The 23,232-nt window shown below is 29.5% G+C and overlaps 1 protein-coding gene across 2 annotated transcripts in view; it reads right to left on the bottom strand.

Moving 5' to 3' along the window:
* Positions 1 to 17,271, bottom strand: part of LOC129960088 (constitutive coactivator of PPAR-gamma-like protein 1) — a 71,324-nt gene extending 54,053 nt beyond the window's left edge. For both annotated transcript variants that reach the window (XM_056073189.1, XM_056073188.1), the window contains exons 1-4: positions 16,449 to 17,271; positions 9,797 to 9,961; positions 653 to 848; positions 367 to 504 (exon numbers count right to left, since the gene is read on the bottom strand). In XM_056073189.1, the coding sequence (XP_055929164.1) occupies positions 367 to 504; positions 653 to 848; positions 9,797 to 9,961; positions 16,449 to 17,105 (1,156 nt within the window). In that variant the 5' untranslated portion in view covers positions 17,106 to 17,271. The remainder of the gene's footprint in view (positions 1 to 366; positions 505 to 652; positions 849 to 9,796; positions 9,962 to 16,448) is intronic.
* Between the last annotated feature and the right edge of the window lie 5,961 nt (positions 17,272 to 23,232).

The raw sequence follows: 23,232 nt of genomic DNA, 5'->3' as shown, positions 1-23,232 counted from the left end.
GGGAAAAAAATAACTAAGAAACCTAAAATTCCCTGCATTTTCCTGGGTCTTTTATAAAAAATTTCAAATTTCCCTGTCAACGTTTTTATTCCCTATATTTTCCAGGTTCTCCCAGTGGTGTGGCAACCCTGAATATGGTATTATTAAAATAAAAATTCAATATTTGATATTTGAAAACGTCATAAAATGTTAGAGAGCAACTAAAGCTCAGCACAATAAGCCAAGAAGTTTAATACAACCCATCAAGTATGTTATATATAAACAGCAAAAATAAGAATAACAAAAAGAAAACTGAATATTTATGTAACATTTCATAATAAGAAGAGAGATATATATATATTCTTAAGAAGATCTAAATTAACAAACCGCTTGAAACAGGAGGATATTTTGGTGTTGGAAGCAAAGGGGATTTATTAGCTTTAGCAGCTCGATTTCCAACACTGTTTCGTCCATTAGCATTGTCCACATCAGATAAAACATTTGAATTTCCCAGTGATGATGCAGCTGATAAAATAAAAAGTCAAGAATTTTTATGGATCAAAATAAAAATATTCAAGATATAATAAATATAAAACTTCAAAAAAGCTTGCATATTTAACTAAAGCAAAAAATAAAAATTTGATATATACTCAAGAATATTACAACTTCTCACCATTTAATGAATTAGATAACTGAGCCCCAAAATTCCGGTTATCTCTGGAATAATAAAGAACACACTGCTTGAATTTTTCACATCTTTCATCATTATTTGATCCAAAAACTTGCCATGCAACATCATTTAGATCATCAACAGATGGTAAGTTTCTAACAAAATCTACGACTGCTTTAATCAATGTATTTGAAGAAACCTAAAAGTAAATAAAAATATAAAGCTTTATAATATATTCATTTCAAACAGAGAATGTTTTTGAATTTCATTCCACTCAAATTCATCAGATGGTTGAACCTATTCCAATACAGTAAAACACAATATACTAGCATTATAATTCAACAACACATATGTAGTTAGATTTTTAGTAACAAAATTTCTGAACCTCTCACACAGGAATTGTGCAATTTTTACTTTAGAAGACAACAATGAAATGTCTTGCACACTTTTGCCAGTGCATAAAATTAAAAACTAATTTAAGATATTTACAATTCTTCTTTCTGCTGCATATAAAATATTTCAAGAGGGAAAAAAAGAATTATCAATTTCAAAACTTTCTTCTAGCGCAAATTAGAGGAAAATACAATTCTGATAAAATTTCCTTCAATCTTTAAATGTCTGATTTTTAAGGAAATGGGTAAAAAAACAATTTTTTTATGGGGTTGCATAAAATAAATAAAATTAAGTTAAATTCATCACAAGCTCACGATAACTATAAAGATTTAATAGAGAAAAAAATTATTAAAATACAGCTGGTGAGATTATTTGATTATTCAGATAAATACGATGTCTTGAAGCATCACTACAAGTTTAACGGAAGAAATACAAGCACTTGTCGTAGAAACCATATAAAATTAGAAAATAGTTTTACAACCCTTAAACTTCTACTTAGGAGACATAAAAACTGAACTTTATAACTAATGAATCATGCCAAGCATAAGCACTGAGAAGAAGAAAAAAAAAAAAAAAAAAAAGGTAAAGATGACACAAAATATTAAAGAAAATATGGTCATGTGAAAACTTTATTTATATATTATTTTTAATATTTTTTTTATTTTTTAACCAAAACTTCCTTTTATGCTTAAATCTGCTATTTTCCTCCATTTTCAATTTTTTAAATTATTTTTTTCTTTGCTGGTGGTTCTGTATTTTTTTCTCTGCTTTTTTTGCAAACAAAATAGTTCTTTATGGTAACATTTTTACAATGACTTTAAATTTTTTGACAATCTACAATCAATAGCATCATGTAAAATAATAAATAAATTTTTAAAAAATCCAAAATACTCCACAGTAGATTGCTCTTTGCTCCTCATTTCGTATTTTACATTTTGAACTGAAAAATACATTTCAATATTCATTCTTCTTGCTTTTTTATCTCTTCAATCTGACATTATATTAAATGTACCTTCAATCTGAAGCCCATGAAAATAATAATAGCTTTTTTCATCTTACTGAAACTAGTATATTTATTACATTTTATTATATTTATCATATCATATTTATTTTATTAAAATTTAGGCCACCAAATATCTATTGCAATATGACTAAGGTTCTATAGAAGTCTATAAGAAGATTACTTCTATTACATCTTAAATGTAACCTCATTCTCTCTAGATCAATCAAGGAGATGCACTTCAGTAAAGGATTTCCAGAGGTAATTCTCTTATAAATAATCAGTAAAATTTGCATAGGTTTTAGTTTATAAATAATTTCTTTTGCACAATCATCAAAACCATTTAACACGAGTCACTGCACTAACAAACATTTTACTCAAACTTATGTGATAAAATAAAGATAAAAAGATAAAATAAATTAATAAGTATTTCAATTCTTAATGATAGGATTCTGATCTCATGAATAATTGAGATTGAAACATGCACACATATTTCTTTAATAAAGGTAAAATTGAATCATAAAATTAGAGATTTAAGAGAGCTCCTTCCACAGTAAAACGACTTCTGGATTATTGTATCTTCTCCTTCAGTCATATTTTTTAATAATTTCTTTGGCATTTCCTTCATTTGCACCCTTTCATAAAACAGGATATCTATGCTTATTAAATAGGGATACTGCAGATAAATACACAGTTTTGACACTGCTACTGAGAAATACAAAAGAGTTACATATTCATTACAGCATCATAATATGATCATCAATGATGGGAAATATTGAAATTTAATATGGCACAAAATTAACATTTTACACCGTCATTTTTTAACACATAACTGACCAATTTGTATCATTAAATCTCTGTCACATTAAATTCTCAAGCCAAAAGTCAAATGTCTTTGCAGGCATTGTGGATATGATGAAATGAAACAGCACCAATATCCAAAAAATGAGGGGCCTTTACCTTCCCAATTCTTGTTTCAATGCCACTCACCCCCCCCCCTGAAAAAACTCTGCAAGACTCTATTAAAAAACAGACAAAATTTTCCCAAGGTATTTCATTACTTACAAAAAATTTTGAATTATTTTTAAATGTTTCCTTAACTTACTATTAACACATTTACAGAAACAAGATGTTCCACAATAACTCTTATTTACTTAACGGAAAAAATAACTTCCCAATAATAAAAGCACTTGTATATTATTGTTTATAACTTCATCTGAATTCAAAGAAAATTTAACAGTTTGTAAATTTTTCAAAGTATCTTCAAGAAATGTTTTTGCAATACCAAATTTCATTTCATAGGATAACTACAATGATGAGTATTTACTGATAAATGTTTTTTTTTTTTTTAATCTTTAGCTAAGGTCTAACATTTACCAAAATGACAAATTATGTCATTAGGATTTTTTTAATATTTATTTTATAGTATATTAATATATTTAGTCCATTAAAACTTCGGAATAATTTGAATAGGACTTCTGAAAATTATTTCACAATGTAAATAAATGAGTTTTTTTAAATATATTTTAATGTAAATTAAAAGAAAAAGATTACTAAATGCTAACTTTAACATATATAACAGCGGAGCTAATAATATCAAAAATAACGACGTTAGAATTTAAGTTTTATTTTTTGCTTTTATTTATTTTTTCAAAGCTTGGCTTAGTGATACAAAATCCCTGTCGTGCGAGATTATTCGTATCGTGTACACTCCGTCCCGAGCAAACATCTAAAATACAGACATCCCGTTCCAAAAGGGTTAAAATAATCAACTACATTCACTTTCTTTTTTTTTTTATAACACATTGAAAAAGTAAACAAAAAAATCCACCGGTTTAAAAATAACAAATAGCAAGAATATAGAAAGCAAACCGATGGATGTGGTCTTCCCACAACTTTCTCTCATACTCTCTAATAAAGGTGTTATCCCAGAAATCATCTTGTATGGCACTGCTGTACAGTAGTTGCAAAATATTAACATTTGGCATGAATTTAGCATTTTTACTCAGTTTATTGTGTAATCCTTGGCACTTCTTTCCTGGCATGCAGTTAATAGTATCCAAAAATCAAATTTGTGTTTTAGACATGGTTTTCTCAACTGATTAAAACAAAAATTTGAAGTATACTTGTAATCACAAAATGACACATCAAATTTGATATATTTAAGTTACTGCATTTTTGTGTTATGTTTATATATTTCTAAAAGTATACATCAACAAACGGTCAACCCCTAGTTGGATTTTAAAGGTGTCTATACTATAGATGTTAAATATGTGCACCAAATTTCATCCATCTATCCATCTCTTTCCATTTTATAGTTGTCTAGTTAACTTATATTTAAACAACCAGATAGACTTCCTCTGAATGGATTTTACACAAAATTGATAGAAATCTACCTATTTGGTGTAAAGACTATACCAAATTTCATCCATCTAGCTCACAATATCTTTGTCCGACAGACAGGGGAGCACATATAATGCTAAAATGTGTATTTTGAACTCGGAGAGTTCTAAAACATGAAGATTCGTCAAAATATTGAATTAAAATTCTTTTGGCAATTGCAATACTTTTTTTATACTTCACTAGCTATTTTACCAGCGACTTCGTTCGCGTGGAAATTTTGATGTATATGTATGAGAACTGACTTAGGCATCTTGCGCCTCAATCAATACCTGAGCTCCGTTAATGATTAGGTCATTGTGAGTGCCATCCAGCCTATGCACGATATCTTCTGATAAAGCGTCCTTGTATTTATCCCACAGCTGGATGGGGTTTGATAGTCCGCAAGTAAAATTGCAAACAGGTCATCGTGAGCAAAACGACAACGCCTCCCATCACCGCCTGGTTGCCGCGCATGTCCTGCAGGCTGCGGTTTAACGCCTCTAATGCATGCTTATGAAACATTGCGTACTCGTCCCATAATATTAAATTGCACTGCTGCAAAAGGACACCCCGGACACTGTTTTTAGTGATGTTGCATGTTGGGGTATCTTTGCTTGCAAGATTAAGCGGCAGTTTGAAAACGGAATCTGCCGTTAAGCAAAGTTGCAGCAATGCCCGATTGTGGTCCTTGCGGAGCTGGGCTAGCAGAAGATTCAAATCAAGTCCGTATTTTTTTAAAATCAAGTCTATTTTATTTATCGATTGAGACAACTACAATAGTATAATACACATAATTTTTAAACTTTTAATTAAAATGAAAATACTGTTGTCAACAATAAAAACAAACTGCGCATGCGTGAATTTTCAAAGCCAATTGGAGTAACACAAATGCAAGAATTTTCTACCCCGGCTGGGGTAACGCAATGCAGATTAGAAATTTTTAATTTCCTTTATTCTGTTTTATTTTAATTTAAAAGTACTTCTGAATGAAGCCGAAAGATCAACTAATTAACAAAGTTTAATTTTAAATGCATCAAACACTAAGAAAAAAACAGAATCGTTTGAAATAATAGGTCGAAAAAATGATAAGCCTAACCTCGTTAACGTGGGGGAAAAAAAGACTGAAGACTTACTCATTTAGCGGGGGGGGAAATGAAAAGATTTTTGGCGGGAAAGTTAGTTTTTAATTAATAAAAATTTAAAAGGTATAAACAATAGCCTACGTCCTATTCCAGACTATAATCTATCTCTGTGCTAAATTTCATCCAATTCCGTTCAGCCGTTCTGACGTGACTGAAAAACAGAGGTAAACAAAAAAAAAAAAAAAAGTATAGCCAATGCATACTACAGCTCTTGCTATTTGCACATGCGCAGTTTGAGATTTTCGCGCATGCGCGGAATAATTAAAATTGCAATTATAAAATTGCAATTTATAAACTTTAATGTACTAAAACCTTTCCCAGTAAATGCTCTACAAAATAGTATAAATATCTCGAATATTCGTAAACTATTTCTCGAGTTTTTATGGTTCCAACATATAGACGCTTTCAGGAGACTTCATTTTATATTATGTATAGATATACAAGAGTGAAAAATTAAAACCCCTTTCAAAATACTTCAGCTACAATGGCCTAAACTTACTAGGATCCCATTTAACACTATTCGCTTTTTATTATCAAAATCCTCTGGTTTGATAATAAAAAGTGCACTTATATTCAAATGCACACAAAAATATTTGTCAAATGTGATCGCTACATTGTTTAATATCAGATTTGAATTAGAAAAATGACCGATTCTTCATTTTCAAGTGCAGTCATGGAATTTCTTACTCCATTTGTAAGATGCCTTTTGGTAGTCATCATTCCAACGGGATGGGGTCCACTTTCTTTTGTTTGGACGAAAATAGTCTAGATTGGTCAAATTGATTTACTCAGTCAACAAAATGACAGTCAGAGGGTTAGGTCTCAAATGCCTAAGTTTTCTCTCGAGTGTCCCTAAATCAAACTTCCAAGTATAATCTGGCAAGAAGAAAAATAATGCCACACACACACACACACACAAAAAAAAAAAAAAAAAAATGCATAAAATAAAGATGCTTTAACAGCTGAAGTGTTTTCTTAAAAGATTATTTTTTTTGTTGTTGTTTTTTATATTCTTGCCAATCATTTGCTAACAAATGATATTCTAGTCTTTAAGCTCCGCTTTGCAATGCGTTATCATAAACAAAGAAAATAAATATGACAGACATTTTTTTTAGACTCAAACTTTTGTTATGCATGTTATGAGACTATTATAAATCATTGACAGAAGGATGCATAAAACAAAATCTACCAATAAGTATTTGGACACCCACGAAATTCGGAGCTTCCGATTTCAATAAAAGCGTAATTGTCGGATATCAAAGAAATGACAGATCATTAAGAGACATATCTACTGAGTTAAACATTCCAAAATCAACAATGGCATTTGTGATAATGAAGTGGAAGGTAAGTGGCGATAGTCGGAATGGGCTTCAACTCGGCAGACTCACGAAACAAAGAGATGGAGACCGACAAGTGCTACCCCCCAAAAAAAAATTTGGAAAACCGCACCAAACCGATAGCCCACATACTCTAGCCATTCCAACAAGCATCCGGGACTGTTGTTTCGATAAATACCGTCTGCAAGAAAACACATTCACTTGGTTTCCATGGTTTTGCTGCCACCCATAAGCCTTTGATTAATCAAACCATGATGTTCGATTGAGGTCGAGCAAGGTACGTCGAAATTGAACAGTAGAATAATGGAAACAGGTTCTCTGGAGAGATGAATTAAGGTTTAATCTCTATCATTCGGATGGCAGAGTCTGGGTTTGGCATATGCATGGAGAACGCCTTTTGCCAGAATGCATTGTACCTACAGTAAAGTTTGGCGGATGTGGAATTATAGCATGGGGATGTTTCTCGTGGTATATACAGGAACCCTTCATCCCAACTCATGGTAAGTTCAACACTGACTTCTACTCCATTATTCTAAACAACAACGTGCTTCCTACGCTGTGGCTTTTAGGGTTGGATCATCGTTATTTCTAAGATGATAATGTCACTTGTCAAGCAGCAAGGTCCACCAAGGATTAGTATGATGACAATGGGGTAAACCGACTGGACTGGCCTGTTCAGAGACCAGACTTGAATCCTATAGAAAACCCCTGAGACGAATTGGATCGCCGAATTAAGGAGTACAACAGTCATCCAAAATCAATGAAAGAACTTGCGTCTTCTCCAAGCCGAGTGGAAGAAAATACAAATGCCAATCATCAAAACACTTGTGGAAAGCATGCTTTGGAGAGTTAAGGCTGTAATTGCCTCATGTGGAAGTTCTACCAACTATTGAATAGCAATAGTGTTTATATTTTTTATCACACAGGGGTGTTTGTGGGACCCCAAAAAATCCCCTGAAACTTTTACGGACTTACTACCGACATTTTGGAGTTTCGAGAAAGGGGGGGGGGGGGGGAGAAATGAAAAATTACAATTATGAAGTATTGAATGACCTAATTATAAAAGTTCAATGAATTACTTTTTTTGCAAAATTAAGACCTTTGAACCCAGGTCACGTGATCGCACATCTGGTAGCGAAGTCTCTCCCTTTTTTTTCTGCCGCGCCTACTTGCCGAAAAGAATCCAGAAGAGAATGTCCGAGAACCGGGGGAATGTCATAACTCGCAATAAGGAAAGAACAAAAAAGAAGTTTTTTCCCCCTTTTCACGCATTATCACTGCCTTTGGAGAAAGAAAGGAAAAGTTTTCACCACACACACTGACCTTGCGTTTTCTGCTTTCAAAGCAAACAAAATTACCCAGATCAAAATAAATAATTCATTATTATTCCTACTTCCTTTTGAACGACGATCCCCGGAATTTCCGGGTATCGAAGTTCAAAATCCCCGGAATTCCGGGGTTTCCCCGGAGCACAAACACCCCTGATCACAGGTGTCCAATTACTTATTGGTAGATAGAGTATTTTTTAAGAGATGATTAGGCATTAAAAATTACATACCGCAGTAATTTCATGCATTTTTTAAAATTTACTTTGCAGGGAATGTGCCGGAATCTTGCAAAAATAATTTTTTTAAAAATTTTTGCAGTTTATTAAAACTTTAAAAAAATCAATGAAAAACAGCCAATTCTCATCATTTTTTATGACTTTTATATTCTAAATGGGAGTGGAAACCAACAATGAATTTAAGTTATTGTTCTATTAAAACATTTCTCATCCATTCATAACTTTCTCTTCAGTATTGCAACATGAAATTTTCAGAAATGCAAGAGGGGGGGGGTACCTTACATGCAAGTAAAAGTACAGACAGTCAACTTCGCAATGGATTTAATTCAAAATTTCAACTCAATCTATACTTTAAATGCTAAATCTGAATACCAAATTTTATTCAGTTAGCTATTTACTTCTATAATTATTATGTTCACTATTATTCAATCAGACTTCTACTAAAGGGATTTAGTTCAAAGTTTAAAAGAGTTCTAAAAACAACATAACTTTAAAATATTTTTAACTAAAAAATCGAAATTTGTTATGTTCAAACAGAAACAGAGAAAGAGATTGAATAACACATTTATGTAATTATATCTGACTCAGGAAGGTCTGAAAGGTGGAGATTCCTCAAAACATCAAGTTTGGAATTTTTGACAATTAAAATACTTTTGCTTTATATACTTTGCACACAAGAAAGTAAAAATAGTGAAAATTGTAGAATCTTGAATGTTTTTGAATTTCCCAGTATATATAAAATTACTGAAATCCCATAAAGCATGGACTTTAAGCTGCTGATTGGCATAAAAAAATTTAGTGTTTCAATATATTAATTTTTAATACACAAGCTTCATAACTAAAACCATATAATGACTTTAAAATGCATAGTGTTTATTAGTTAACAATATATTAATATAAATTAATTAGCAATATATTAACTATTATAATCAAGTGATTATTTGCAGAGATATTTTTTTAAATCTTCATTTAACATTTGGAAACCTAAATTTTAACTCTCGCATTAATCAACGATTTTTCTGAAATTATTAACTTTTATATGTATTCAAAATAATTTCATTAGTGAATGAGAGAATTTCAAAACTAGATGTTATAATTTGAAAAAAAGTGTTGTTACAAACTTTAATTTCAAAAATGATCCTTTACATAAACAAAAATTGAGTATATTCAGAGACTTTTCAAAGGTGATAGATATTTTTGGTTTTAATCTGCGACCAATAGTTCCTTAGTAATAAGCAACATTCAAAAACCTTTTCAACTGATTGGATTTAAAATGTATCAATTTTAAAAGAAATTAATGAAGAACTTTTATAGAATAAATTTACTTACTTTTCCTTTAGTGTCGGGACATAATGAACGATGAAATGAGGCTAGATCTGCTTCACTAAGTATGTGATTACCAAGAAGAGCTGCTACTATGCATATTCGACTAGGGTGTAAATTTAAGCATCTCGTCACTTCATTCAAAATATATTCTTTTGTTTCCAAGCAACCCTGCAACAAAAAAAGTTATAAATAAGTTTTTAATACATCAATAAATTTAAAATTATAACAATAGCAAAATTTTGACAGACATAATATTGCTCTGCAGTAAAGCACAATTTCAAGACAAACATGCACAAAGTAATAAGACAATTTGTCAGTTTCACGTAAGGTTGGTATAATTAGAATAAAAATCACTATGAAATGGAAGTAGCAGAAATAAATATTAAAAAGAAATTCACGGTGCAAATAAACTTTTATTCAAAAAGAGAAATCTAATCAATTGGTAATAAATCAGACAAAGCAGACACAGATTTTCATGGTAATTTCGAGTTTATTTTATATAATAATCTTCCAATACACAATATCTAACCTGAAAAATTTGAAAAAGCAGTTAATAGTGCTATGTAAAGCTAGGTATAATAATGATAATACTACAGCAAGAGAAAAAAATTAATTATTAAAAGAATTATTCAAAATTTCTACAGACTAAAACTTTTAGGTAGTCCTGAAAATCAATTTACAATCAAATTTTCGAATAAAATAAATGTCAAATTTGTCAAATAAAATGTATTTATTTACATATAACTTTCTTATAATGTGCATGTAAAATCTGGCCGCATCAAGAGCAACTAATTTTTTTCTTTCCATATTGTGAGCTTTATTATAATTAGGTGCATTTTTTATTCAATAACAAAAGTACAGAAAGCATTGTTAACAAGATATTTTAGAATTTCTTTTTATCCTTATCTTTGATTCCTTCAAATCCTATTTAAAAATGTCTCACATTTTTTTTAACAATTAATACCTTTATAAGCTTTAATATTAATAAATAAAAATTGATAACTTTTCTACAATTACTAAATTGAACACAGAATTTTCTAGCTTAAGAAGTTACAAGTGAAAAACTTCTTAAATTAGAAAAAGTAGTATAAGCAGCAATTATGCTAACATTAAAAAGTTTTTGCAAATGTTTAACACCAATAGAGCAGTAAATTTTCGGAATACTGTGGTTAATCAAAAAATCCAGAAGAGAAAAGGAAATTCAATAACTGTGTTTTAAAGCTCTATAAACATACAAGAATATCCAATTTACAACAAATCAGAATTGAAAGTTGGATGTTTTATTAGACATTTTCTTCCCCATTTCAAATTTAAGATCTATTTAAAATTTCTAAATTTTTATGATTATCAATTCATTTTTGCCAACTCAAGTAAATCAATTGAAGTATTGGGAAGCATAAAAAATACAGATAATACCAAGAAAAGAAAATTTGAAACTAAATTATCATTTTTTCCTTGATTTATTCATTTATTTCTAGAAAAAAATATATCATCCTTCTGAAAATATATTGAAAAAAATACTAAACTAATTCTGAAGCATCAATAATATATATTGATTTTAAATTAAATAATCTTTTACCTCTTTTTAGTTCTCAAAATGCATGATCGAATAAGACTATATATTTTCTGGCTTCTATATATTTTCCCCTGTGTTTTGGACACTCCACCAAAAAGCTTCGATTTATATCCCAGCAAAAATTTATGGTAACACATTAAGAAAAAAGTCTGTGAACATGTTGTTTTCAGTAAAGGTGAACTGAAAAGAACATTGTTAAAGGAATGGGAAAATATTGAGCCTAATTTTTGCGAAAAATTGGTGCATCTATGCCTAAATGTCTTAAAATGGTTATATATATATATATATATATATATATATATATATATATATATATATATATATATAAAAGGGCTTATATACAAAATATTAATTCATTTGAAATAACTAGTTTTTAAATTTTTCTCATCCACCCGAATTTAGATTGTGCATTATTTGTGTGTGTGTTTGTTTTTTGCATAATTTCTAGTTAACATTAATTTATAACTTTTGTTTTCATAATTACAATAAATATACAATTGAAAATCCATCTATGTTTCTCATCATTTTTAGTTTAAAATAAAAATTTTGACTGTATTATTATCTTTTCTTTGATGTCCAAGCTTGGCTTGGAGCAATAGTACATACTTGCACCTTCATATTTCATGACAAGTTGCATGTGCAATTTATAAAATGACATTGTATTCTTCTTCATAATGGCAGTAAATATGTGTAATTTATAATAATTTAGAAATAATTCTACAAAAATATTTATTATTTTCTAAGAGTTTAGTAGCTTTAAATAAAATTTTATAATTTTTTTTTAAGTACTTCAAAAAATGGTGACAAATGCAGTCAAGGGTGATTAACGTTTCAATTTTTTTTCATCAGCTACAATACTAATGTTTAAATTTACAGCAATATTTCACATTTCAAAAGATTTATTACTATTATTATTGAAACTTGAAAAGGGTAAATAAAAAATACCAATAATATATCAGTTCTTTAGTCATAAAATAATACTTCAAAATATGAGAAAGCATTTTAAAAATTCATTCAAGCATTAAAAGAGCAAACATTTAATATTATATAACACCAGAAATACAGCAAAGAATGTTCATATTGTTGATTTTACAAAGAATTGAAAACATTGAGCCTCTCATTTTCAAAATAAATAAATTTAAAAAATTGCACTCAAATAGTTCAAATTCACTAAGATATGCTCCTGCAAAATTCGAAAGAAAATTAACACAATTATTTTCACTTTCAAAAATGTAACAAAATCTTTAAAAAAATAATTCACGAATTAGAATGCAATTACACATATAAAATTGTTCATAATATTTCTATCTTTCATGAAATGGAAGCATTTAAACATTTGATAAATTTTTTCAATATTATAACAATTTCCTAACTGATATAAAATTATCAATTTCAAATCAAGATTATTGTAGAAATAATTGATTTTCATACTGAATTTATATTTTTATTTACTGAATTAATTTTAATTTCATACTGAATTTTGGAATTTTCAACAATCATTTAAATAAAAAAAAGCCATTATTTTTCTTTGTATTCTTCTTAATCAAGGCAGTAAATATGTGTAATTTATAATAGTAGCCTTTCCCCCCCCCCATTACGGCAGATGACGAATTTTTATAAACTAAACAGAGTTAATCGCATAACTTAAAACTTCAAAAATGGTTTACAGTTACCAATTTTGTACTATATTTGAAATCTCATGTTCTAACTGTAAATTAATCTATTAGACCCTTTGATTTATGAATTTACTTAATTTCCTCATTAAATGACATCCCTATTTAGAATAATCATTATTATTTTAACTCCTGTAATGCTGCAAGGAGCAACAGATATTGAAGCATTTCTACATGATTATTCTATTTCAAATTACTAAACTGCAAATTTAAAATTAAAATTTCAGTAATTTGACATGCATGTCACACAAGTCATTGTGTGTTAAAGGAGTAATAATAGTACTAATTCATTCTAGTATATTAATAGCTCTAGCTAGGATTAATAATAGACCTTTACATGAAAAGAAATTACAGTTCCTCTAAGAAAGAAATGAAATTACACAGTTCTTTCAACATATCCTAGTTTTAAGGGGGAAGGGGGGATGATACCCTTAAAACCAATATTTAACATAAGTTGTCCTCTATTACTAGTCTTCATATTTTATTCTGAACTCTTTATATAATTTTTTTTATTTATTTTCACATAAAAATATTATTGACAAGATAGTGCTTTATTCATTTATTTATTTATTTTTTCTGATAATACTGTCTTTTAAAATGATTTGTAAAATGAAATGAAATTGTAAAAAAGTTGTATCTTTTTCATCTAAATAATAAACATTTTTTATAAAAAAAATACTCGTCACACTAAGCTGAAATTGAAGAATATTAAATGAATTGAAAATACTGAAATTAAAAAAAGTCCTAACTCTTAAAAAAATGCATGAAAATCAGCAGTTATTAATTTTGTAGAAATTTGGAAATTGAATACTAAAAAATTCATAAGGACCTTTCCAAGGGTTTAAACAATTTTAATTTTTTAAATAAAATCTTCAAAAAAAATTTTAATATGGGATAAGTCGTTACAGAGTGCTATTAAGAAGTGAAAAAGTTTTTAATTTCTGTTTAAAAAAAAAAAAAAAAGGCTGGTCAATTTTTTCAAAATTTTTTATTACCTACAGGATCAGAAAACATACAAAATGAAAAGTGCCAAGTTAAATTTAAAAAGTTTAAATTAATTTGAATTTAAATACTCTTAATAAAATTAAAAACTTTTATAAATAAAAACTAATGGAAGGCAAAGTTTAGAATTAAGAACCAGACATTTACATAAAATTTCTTAAACAACTCATTCAAAAAACATACGATTCTCTAAAACATAACATAGAAATAAATTATTGATATTATCCTACAATGCCTTATGGATAAATTAAAAATGAACATTAAAAGGAAATATATATATTTAAGAAGCATTTAAAACTATTTTTTTAAGAATTTCTTAATGTTAGAAACTTTATTTAAAACAATTTTTTTTTATAACTTTTCTTCTATTTTGGAATTGATTTCATATCATCCCATAAGCAATTTAACACAACTAAGAATTTTAAGACTAAATTCTCAAGGGGTAGGGGAGGGGGCTGATAAAATTCAATATATTTGAACTAACTTGGAATCATTCTGAAAATTCACCATCCATCCAATCTTAAGTAAATTTCCCCTGAATATTCCCAAACAGTGATTTTGAAAATAAAATTAATGAATGCTATCAGAAGAGATAATTTATGTAATGATTGTGTTAATTATAAAATTTTACTTCTGCAATTAAAATCCATTCAACAGAAATATTCATGAATTGAATTCTGATTTTCAAACTATTATTTGATGAAACACAGATAAAAGTATACATATACATATATTTGAAGCCAATTAAATTTCCATTTCTTTCATGCTCTACTAAACGATTTGATACAGTGAATAAATTTAATTGAATTAGTTTAATTCAACTGGAAAGTTTATATTTTCTATTTCTGGACAATTTATATATTAAAATATATTTTTAAAATTTAATATTAAATTATTTAATATTTAAAATTAAAATATATTTGCTATAAAGTTTCTAGTAAAATTTCCAATTAAAAATTTTATAACTTAAAAAAGATATTGCATATGATTATGATAAATTATGAATCCTAAAATGTTTTTCTGAATATAGAACTGAAAAATACTTCATATTAAAAACAAATCTTAATAAATTTACATCAAAATTCTATAAAATTTCAATGGAATGATCACACAATGTTCAACGATATGTTGCAAAAAAAAAAAAAAAAATTACAGTTAAATTTTGTTGCCTAACCACATACTTGAATCTAGATCATAATTGTATATAGGAAGCCCCTAAATTAGTAATATCTTATCAATAGCATTAACAGCATCCACATATATTTTCAAATGAATCTACTGCCCATCAGGAAATAATAGTGTAATCCTGCATTTTGTACTGAGTTGCTGTTTAGTAATAAGGGGTATTTTACATTTGATAAGAGTTAATTCTTAGAACTAAAACAATATCTACCTACCTATTAAATATACCACAGTCCAATGAGCTGTAGAAATATCTAGTTTTTTTTTTATATCTTTTATTTATGGTTTTACATGCTACACCGAAATAATTCTATAATTTCATAAAAATATTGATTTATATCCAAGTGTTTTGATAATTAACGAACACAAAATGTTACAATTATCATTTACTATTCTTTAAAGTTATTCATCAAAAGTGTTTTACGCCATCCTGCAATAAACTTTCAATAGCAAATTCAAGAAGTCACTAATGACATGTAATATGCAACTCATCACAATATATCATAATACACATCACAGTAAAATATATATTGGACATAATTTCTAGAATAAGAATATTTTAAATAAAAAAAATAAGTCTTTTTGTAAATTAATGTTAAAAGAACCAAAAAGAAATTTTAAGGTGTTATGATATGAACTTTTTAGAACAAATTTATTTCATTTTATTAATGAAATTTAGCACAACTAAGAATTTTGAGGTAATTAAGCACAACTCAAACTCTTCATCGCCTTTTTATTTCTCATACTGCAAACTTCAATATCAAAAATATCTAAATTCAACTTGCATTAGATCATTTTCCACAAATAAATAAATATATGCATATTACCTATAAATGATTTTTTTACATCAGAATGCGATAATACATATTTACATCACGCAGGGATTTAAGTAAAGCATTTTATAAAGTTATATCCCCTTACAAAAATTCCAGAATCATTCAAATACCCTGAAATTCAGAATTTGAGGTTTTGAAACACGTCTTTCTTTTCTAGCAATAGTTTGAATTATAATTTGCTTTAATACCAATCTAAATAAAATGCACTTTTTCCAGTAGATAGAGCAATATTAAATTAAAATTATTATAATCACCTTTTGTGTTTAGACATGAATTTACAAAACCTAATAAATAACTGATAATTCGAGTAGTACAAAAGCAACTACAATATGCTTGAATTCTTTCCAGAATTAAATTTATAACTGAGAAATGATAAGTACACATACCTTGAATGTAAGCTTTAACTGCACAGATGAGAAATACCGAGGTGGATCAAAAATTATATATTCAGGGTCATCAGCCAGCAACCCATGATAATTGTACTTCTTCAAATATGACATAACTTCTTGATGATGATCACCGGTGGTCAATACAACATTTACTTTCAAGTGGCGCAATAATATTCTCAAACATGTGCGGAGTCCATTTGGGGCAACCCACCAAACTTTCGGAGGTGGCGTACCCTTGCATGCAGTATGTCTTAAGACTTGGGTGATTTTTTCTTTTTCAGATTTTTGCTTTTCGACCCAGTTGTTCATCCGATGTGGTTCTAAAGCACCATTGAAAAATACAGTAATTTCAATGTTACGCTTATTTACAACTTGGAAAAACGTCCGGAGAAAATCAACCATTCGATTCCATTGTCCTCCACACACCCAATCGCCAAAATAACCTCCATAAAGTCTATCCAAACAACATTCACCGTCCATTACAAGACAAAATGGACTAGGAATAATTTCAGGAGGTTGATACCTGAAATCGTGTTCCACTCGTGGGCCAACATTTGACAGTAATACGTTCCTAGCAATTTTCACCAAATCTACCGGCACGCAGGCACTTGGGATAAAAGTTTCAACAAACCGCTGAAATGACTCGATAGTCATGTTTCACTACCAAATGAAAAAGAAAAAAATATCGAAAATTCTAGACGATCGAACAATTCAAGCGTATGTCCAAAAATTGAAAAATATTTGCTTCAATATGTAAAAAAAAAACTGTATTCACATCTCACCACTCCATGTCTTTTGGCACTCGTAGTGATGGGTCGTTCATGAGTGACTCGCTCGACGAATCGCTAAATTTATTTGATTACGAAATTTAATCCTGGAAACAACGAATCGTTTCTTTATTCAAATACTGACGCTAAACTTTTTTCAGAAATATTTTTTAAAATTTTTTTGGACCATTAATGAACAGATTTTATTATTTTAAATTATGATAGATAGAGAAAGCAATATCAAATTTACACAGAGTTCTCCAAGTTTTCATATTATATCACAGAAGTTTGGTAAAGAGTTTCGGTTTTGAGATCAGAAAATCCTCCGTTCGTGACCGGTTTTCTGTGAAATCCATTACAATTGCGAGCTTACGTAGTGAAAACAAAAAATACATTGCTGGGCTTGTGTGTCCTCGCGTTGGTATATTATAAATCACTAAAAATTGAGATATGTAATGAAGATTGAGAGCGAGGTCTGGTGCAAAGTATATTTGCGAGCCTCGAAACAAATTTCGTACGATAAAATAATAGTTATTATATTGAACAAATTAGGGTAATATGGACTTAGGAAGTGCATGAAAAAGATCGATATTTAGGTTATTTGCATAAAGGTAAAATTTCAATCACAAAAATAATCACTTAATAAGTAATTACAAAAGAAATAGTTACATAAACTTATGAATATATTATGATATGCGAATTACGAGAAGATATATATGATTTTTGCTTCATTTCCTTGATATTTTGTTGCAAACTGGTTGATAACATTATCATGATATCGTATTTTTTATTCAGATTTTACTGACAAAGTGTCTAATTGCAAATCGTTTTTGATTAATATTAAACCTCAACGAATTTTCCTATTATTTTCAGTCTTGAGATATAGTTTACGGCAGATGCGACGACAATTGTTAAGGCCAGTATAATTTAAGTAATAAAATTAAAATACAATTCAAAATTTTTTGAACAGACACTTGTATTATTGTGATCTTGGAAAGCAAAAATCGACGACAAAATTTGATATTTTTAAATAAATCGGAGTAATCTGTATTGTCTTGAAAGTTGTATTCTGCAGCATGAAGATAGTTTTCAGTCAGTTTATGAATATAATTGGAATTAAGCAAAAAACATAATATCTCATGATCGGGAATTTCGAATTTTTCCTTAAAAGAAATAATAGCCTTTTCTATAAGGACAAAAAATTGCTAGATGGGTTGCTAGACATGAAATGCCTCAAAATTGCTTGATAATATTAAAACTAATGAAAAAACCGAAGGCCTTTTCTTCTTGCAAAATTAATAACTGATGAGGAGTTTTCAAAAACGCGACACTTTGTGTACTTGCACCATAAGCAACCGCCTTGGGACGGTCCTGTGAAACTGAATTATATAACTAATTTAACCAATTTTGAAAAATCAGATTTATATTCAGTCTTGCCAAATCTTGTAAATGCACTTGTGACCAGTGGCATATTTAGACATTTCCTAGCTTTAGACAATATATTTAATATTTCAGTACAATTTTAAATTATTCAATATGTTAATAAGTTATTATTTTTTTATTTATCTTCTTGCAGATATAGATGTTATTATTCATTTCAGTATGTATATCGTGAAAAAAATTACTATAACATAGAGTTCTTGACAATTAATCATTAATTGATTTATTCACAGATAGAAGTTAGATTATAAGAGAATAATAAGTTTCAAACGAATATAATATTAAAAATTATTATATTACAGAAATTGTCGAGTGGAATATAACATTTTCATTTAATATATCATGAATAAGTAATTAATTATGTCTTTAATTCATGAAATAATTATTTTAATAATTAAATGCAAACACATAATGCAGTTCTAATATTTTAAAATTCGTTGAATTCATAGTTTTTACAAATTTGTTTGACAATTTGGTTAATAGCGTATTTTAATTTACTTACAGGTGATCCTTTCAACCCAACTACCCTAAGAGAAATCCGCCATTACTTGTGACATAAGAAGTTCTCGAAAAATTTTCTGCCACCTTTAATTTCGTGATTGAGTACTACCTTTATGTCAAATAATTTCTTTGACATCTTAAGGCAACTATGTAGTCTTAATTCAAAATGCAATAAATTATTTCCTTTACTTGCACAATGTAATGGTGTAATCTTTAATTAGATTACATGATAATATTAGTAGATTAATTTGCTTATCATATTAAACAATATTATTAATTTTAAAATAAAGTTACACTAAAAAAATCTCACTTTCCAAATAGTTTGGCAACACATAATGATAATATAGCATTTTTTTGCAATAAGCTTTTTTAAAAAAACCATGTAAACAAATTTCTTCTTTCTTTAATTTTTTATTGCAGAACATTAAAATATAATTCTTATGGAATATATGAAACATTTTAGATTAGTTTGTTACAATAAACAAAAAATTAAAGTGACCACCTTCATTGCAATGATTTTTCTCGCTTCCTAAAAGAAAAATGTGTAAGACAATGTTTAGATTTCAGTTTAATTTTTCAAAATTCCGTTAGTTTTGACTACTGTATAGTATTATTTTGTTATTTAAATAAATTACCGTGAAGTTAATTTATACTCTTACCAGTGGCATGATAAATTAAGAAATTATTCAATGTTTCCATGTTTTATGATATACAGTCTCATGAAAAGAGAACTGTACATCATAAAACATAGAAAGAAATTAGAACCTCCCTTCACCCATCTTTCAACTAACTGTTAACTGCTCTGTATAAGAATGAGAAGAAAAAGACTGTAATGTTTATATTTGACGTGAAAAAGGAAATGGATGATAGTTCTAAGCATACCAGTCACAATCGATTTCATGCGATGTTATACATATAACATTGAGATAAATAGGAAGAAGTCGAGAACAAGGTGAAATGAAACGAAGCATTGAAAAGGAACGTACTAGAAGTTTCATTGTAATACCATGTATTGTTGATAAATCAATATTATTTATTAGCGAACTATGTGCTGTTGAAGCTTATTTAAGAGTTTACAGAATAAAATAATACCTTCCATTCTAATTTTATGAGCTGTCTTTCATGAATGTTATTACTTTAATATAATTATCAAAACTGAAATTTTTAGAGTTAATGATAACTACAATGCTACTACATCCATTATTCTTTTTTAAAATTTGATTTTACCAACAGAGTCAGATTATCAAATAGGCAAAGTGGACAAGTGCCTAAATGCCTGTGGATGTTGTCTATAATATTTAATTCAATGGCGGAGTAAAAAAATAACATCTTTATTTAACGAAACATTAAGAAGAAAAAAAGACACAGTTGTACAATAAATCCGCTTGCAGGATCACGCAGCTTAAACTGTGATGTCATTTTGATGAAAGTAGGTCCACCACAGTACTCCCCTTTCTGGAATGCAGCATGCCCTGGAATTAGAGATAACGAGGGTTAAAACGTACTTGACGGCCAGATCTGGTCACATAAGGTAGTGGAGTAGAATTTGAAGATAATTCAGGAGTCGACGGAGGAGTTGACTGCTTTGAAGGTGGAACTGCAACTGATGTTGGCGATATGATTGGTGCAGATGACTGATGAGAATTTTCGAAGAACGCGGGCTTCACACGATCAATGCTAATCGTAAATTCTTTACCATTCTTCTCAATTGTGAAGGTTTTATGAGTACGTCTGAGTACAAAGTAAAGGCCATCATACGATACTTGGAGGGGTTTCTTAATTGCGTCATGGTGCACGAACGCATGAGTGCAAGTCTCTAAAGCTGGAAGTAAAAACACTGTTTTATTATCATGAAATTAGCTGGTTTAGGTTTCAGTTGCTCCATCACAGTTCGTAAATTTTTTAAAAAGTCGTGAGGTTCGACGTTAAGTGAAGGGTCTCAAAACATTCCGTTAGTAGTTTCAGGGTTGAGCCATAAATCAATTCTGCTGATGCGCACCTCAAATCCTCCTTTAATGCCGTTCTGAGTTCAAGTGAAACTTATTCAGTCCATTTCGTGGGTGCGTGACATCTGAGACTTTTCTTTAAAGAACAAGTTTGAAAGTAACAAAAGTTTGCTTAGCAAGGAAAACAAATTACTTTCGAATTGTCGTCCCTGATCCGTCGTGATGAATGAAGGTAAACCGAAGCGTGAGATCCACTGACCAATGAATGCACGCGCAACGGCTTCAGCAGAAATATCAGAGAAGGAAACTGCTTCAGGCCATCGCGTGAAACGGTCTATACTGGTGAGTATGAATTCGCAGTTATTTGAAGGCGGAAGAGGTCCTACGAGATCAAGATGAACATGATTAAATCTCGCTGAAGGCAAGTGGAAAGATTTAAGAGAACTATTAGTGTGTCTGATTACCTTGCATCTTTGATAATTTAGACATGAACGAGTCCAATCTTTTTGCATAGATGGCCAAATGAATCTCAGAAATTAGACGTTTAGTTGCAAGGATACCTGGATGAGACAGATTGTGTAAAGATTGAAAAATTATTTTTCTGAAACTTGTTGGTACGTAAGGTCTGAATATGTCCTTCCTGACGTCACAGTAGAGTTTCAATGAAGTAGGATCAGTTGAGAGAGGTTTTTAAACAAGTGAAAGTTCATTTTTTAATAAAAGTGTTTGGAGTTCTTCATCAGAAGCTTGTACAATCGCTAAGACAGAAAAATCTACTTTTGGTAAATGTACGCCGTTTATTCTGGACAATGTGTCGGCAACTACATTTTTTGAACCCGATATGTGCCTAACATCAGTGCTGAACTGAGATATGAAGTCGAGATATCTTAGATGTCTTGGAGAAGAATCTGATTTTTTAGTAAAAGCAAATGTTAGAGGTCGATGGTGAATAAATTTATGAAATTTTGACAAAATTAACATCGGAAATGTTTAATTGTTGCATATATTGCCAAAAGTTCCCTATCATACGTACTATATTAAAATTCTGAAGGTGAAGTTTTCGCGAATAAAGTGCAAGTGTTTTTTGACCATCGGATGTAGTAGTATGAAGGACGGCTCCAATAGCTAAGTCAGAAGCATAGACCATGATAGATAATTGCTGATTAGGTTCATGAAAAGTCAGAGTAGTTGCGTAAGCAATATCAGCTTTGCATTTCTCGAAAGCTTCCAAAGATAGGTCTGTCCAGGGAACAGATCGCTTATCATTCTTTTTTGAATTTTTTAAAAGCTCGTATAAACTAGCTTATGTCTGTGCGGCATTAAGAAAAATACGACAGTAAAAATTAAGCATTGCCAAAAAAATGATTAAGTTCAGTAATATTTTGACATTTGGGAAATTGAGAAATAGCCTCAACCTTCTCTGGTAGAGGTTTGACACCTTCGGATGTGATCAGACATCCCAAAAACTTTATTGATGGTTGTCCAAGAACACATTTCAAAGGGTTCAATTTTAAACCATGCTGAGACAATCGCTCAAATACTTGGTTTACATACTGCTTATGTCAATCTGCGTTATTCGATGCAATTAGTATATCGTCAAAAAACGGCACACAGAAATCCAACTTAGACAAAACTTGATGTATATATCATTGAAAAATTTGGTTGGCGTTTCGTAAGCCAAAGGGCATAAAAACATATTCGAAAAGACCAAATGGAATTGTAATAGCTGTTTTTGGTATGTCAGCCGGATTAAGCGGAATTTGATGATAAGTCGTCATCAAATCTAGGATGGAAAAAAATGGTTTTATTAGAGAAAATTTGAGTGCAATCTTGGATATGAGGTACTGGATACCTATCAGGAATAGTAATTGCATTCAAATGATGGTAATCACCACACGGTCTCCATTCGCCGTTAGACTTTTTACCATGTGCAAAGGACTTTCCCAAGGGCTGCTAGATGGATGCACAATCCCTTCAGACATTAACAATTCAAATTCCAGACGTGCTATTTTAAGCAATTCGGGAGATAAGCGACGAGGTCTCGAAAATACTGGTTGGTCAGTTGTTTCAATAAAGTGGTGGATTTTAGTGTGCTTATTGTTTTTCGTTGGTTGAGAGGGATTGGAG

Source organism: Argiope bruennichi, chromosome X2 (assembly GCF_947563725.1).
Source record: "Argiope bruennichi chromosome X2, qqArgBrue1.1, whole genome shotgun sequence".
Taxonomy (NCBI): Eukaryota; Metazoa; Arthropoda; class Arachnida; order Araneae; family Araneidae; genus Argiope; species Argiope bruennichi.
Note: the sequence above shows the minus strand (reverse complement) of the source record. Positions and strands in the feature narration are given on the sequence as shown.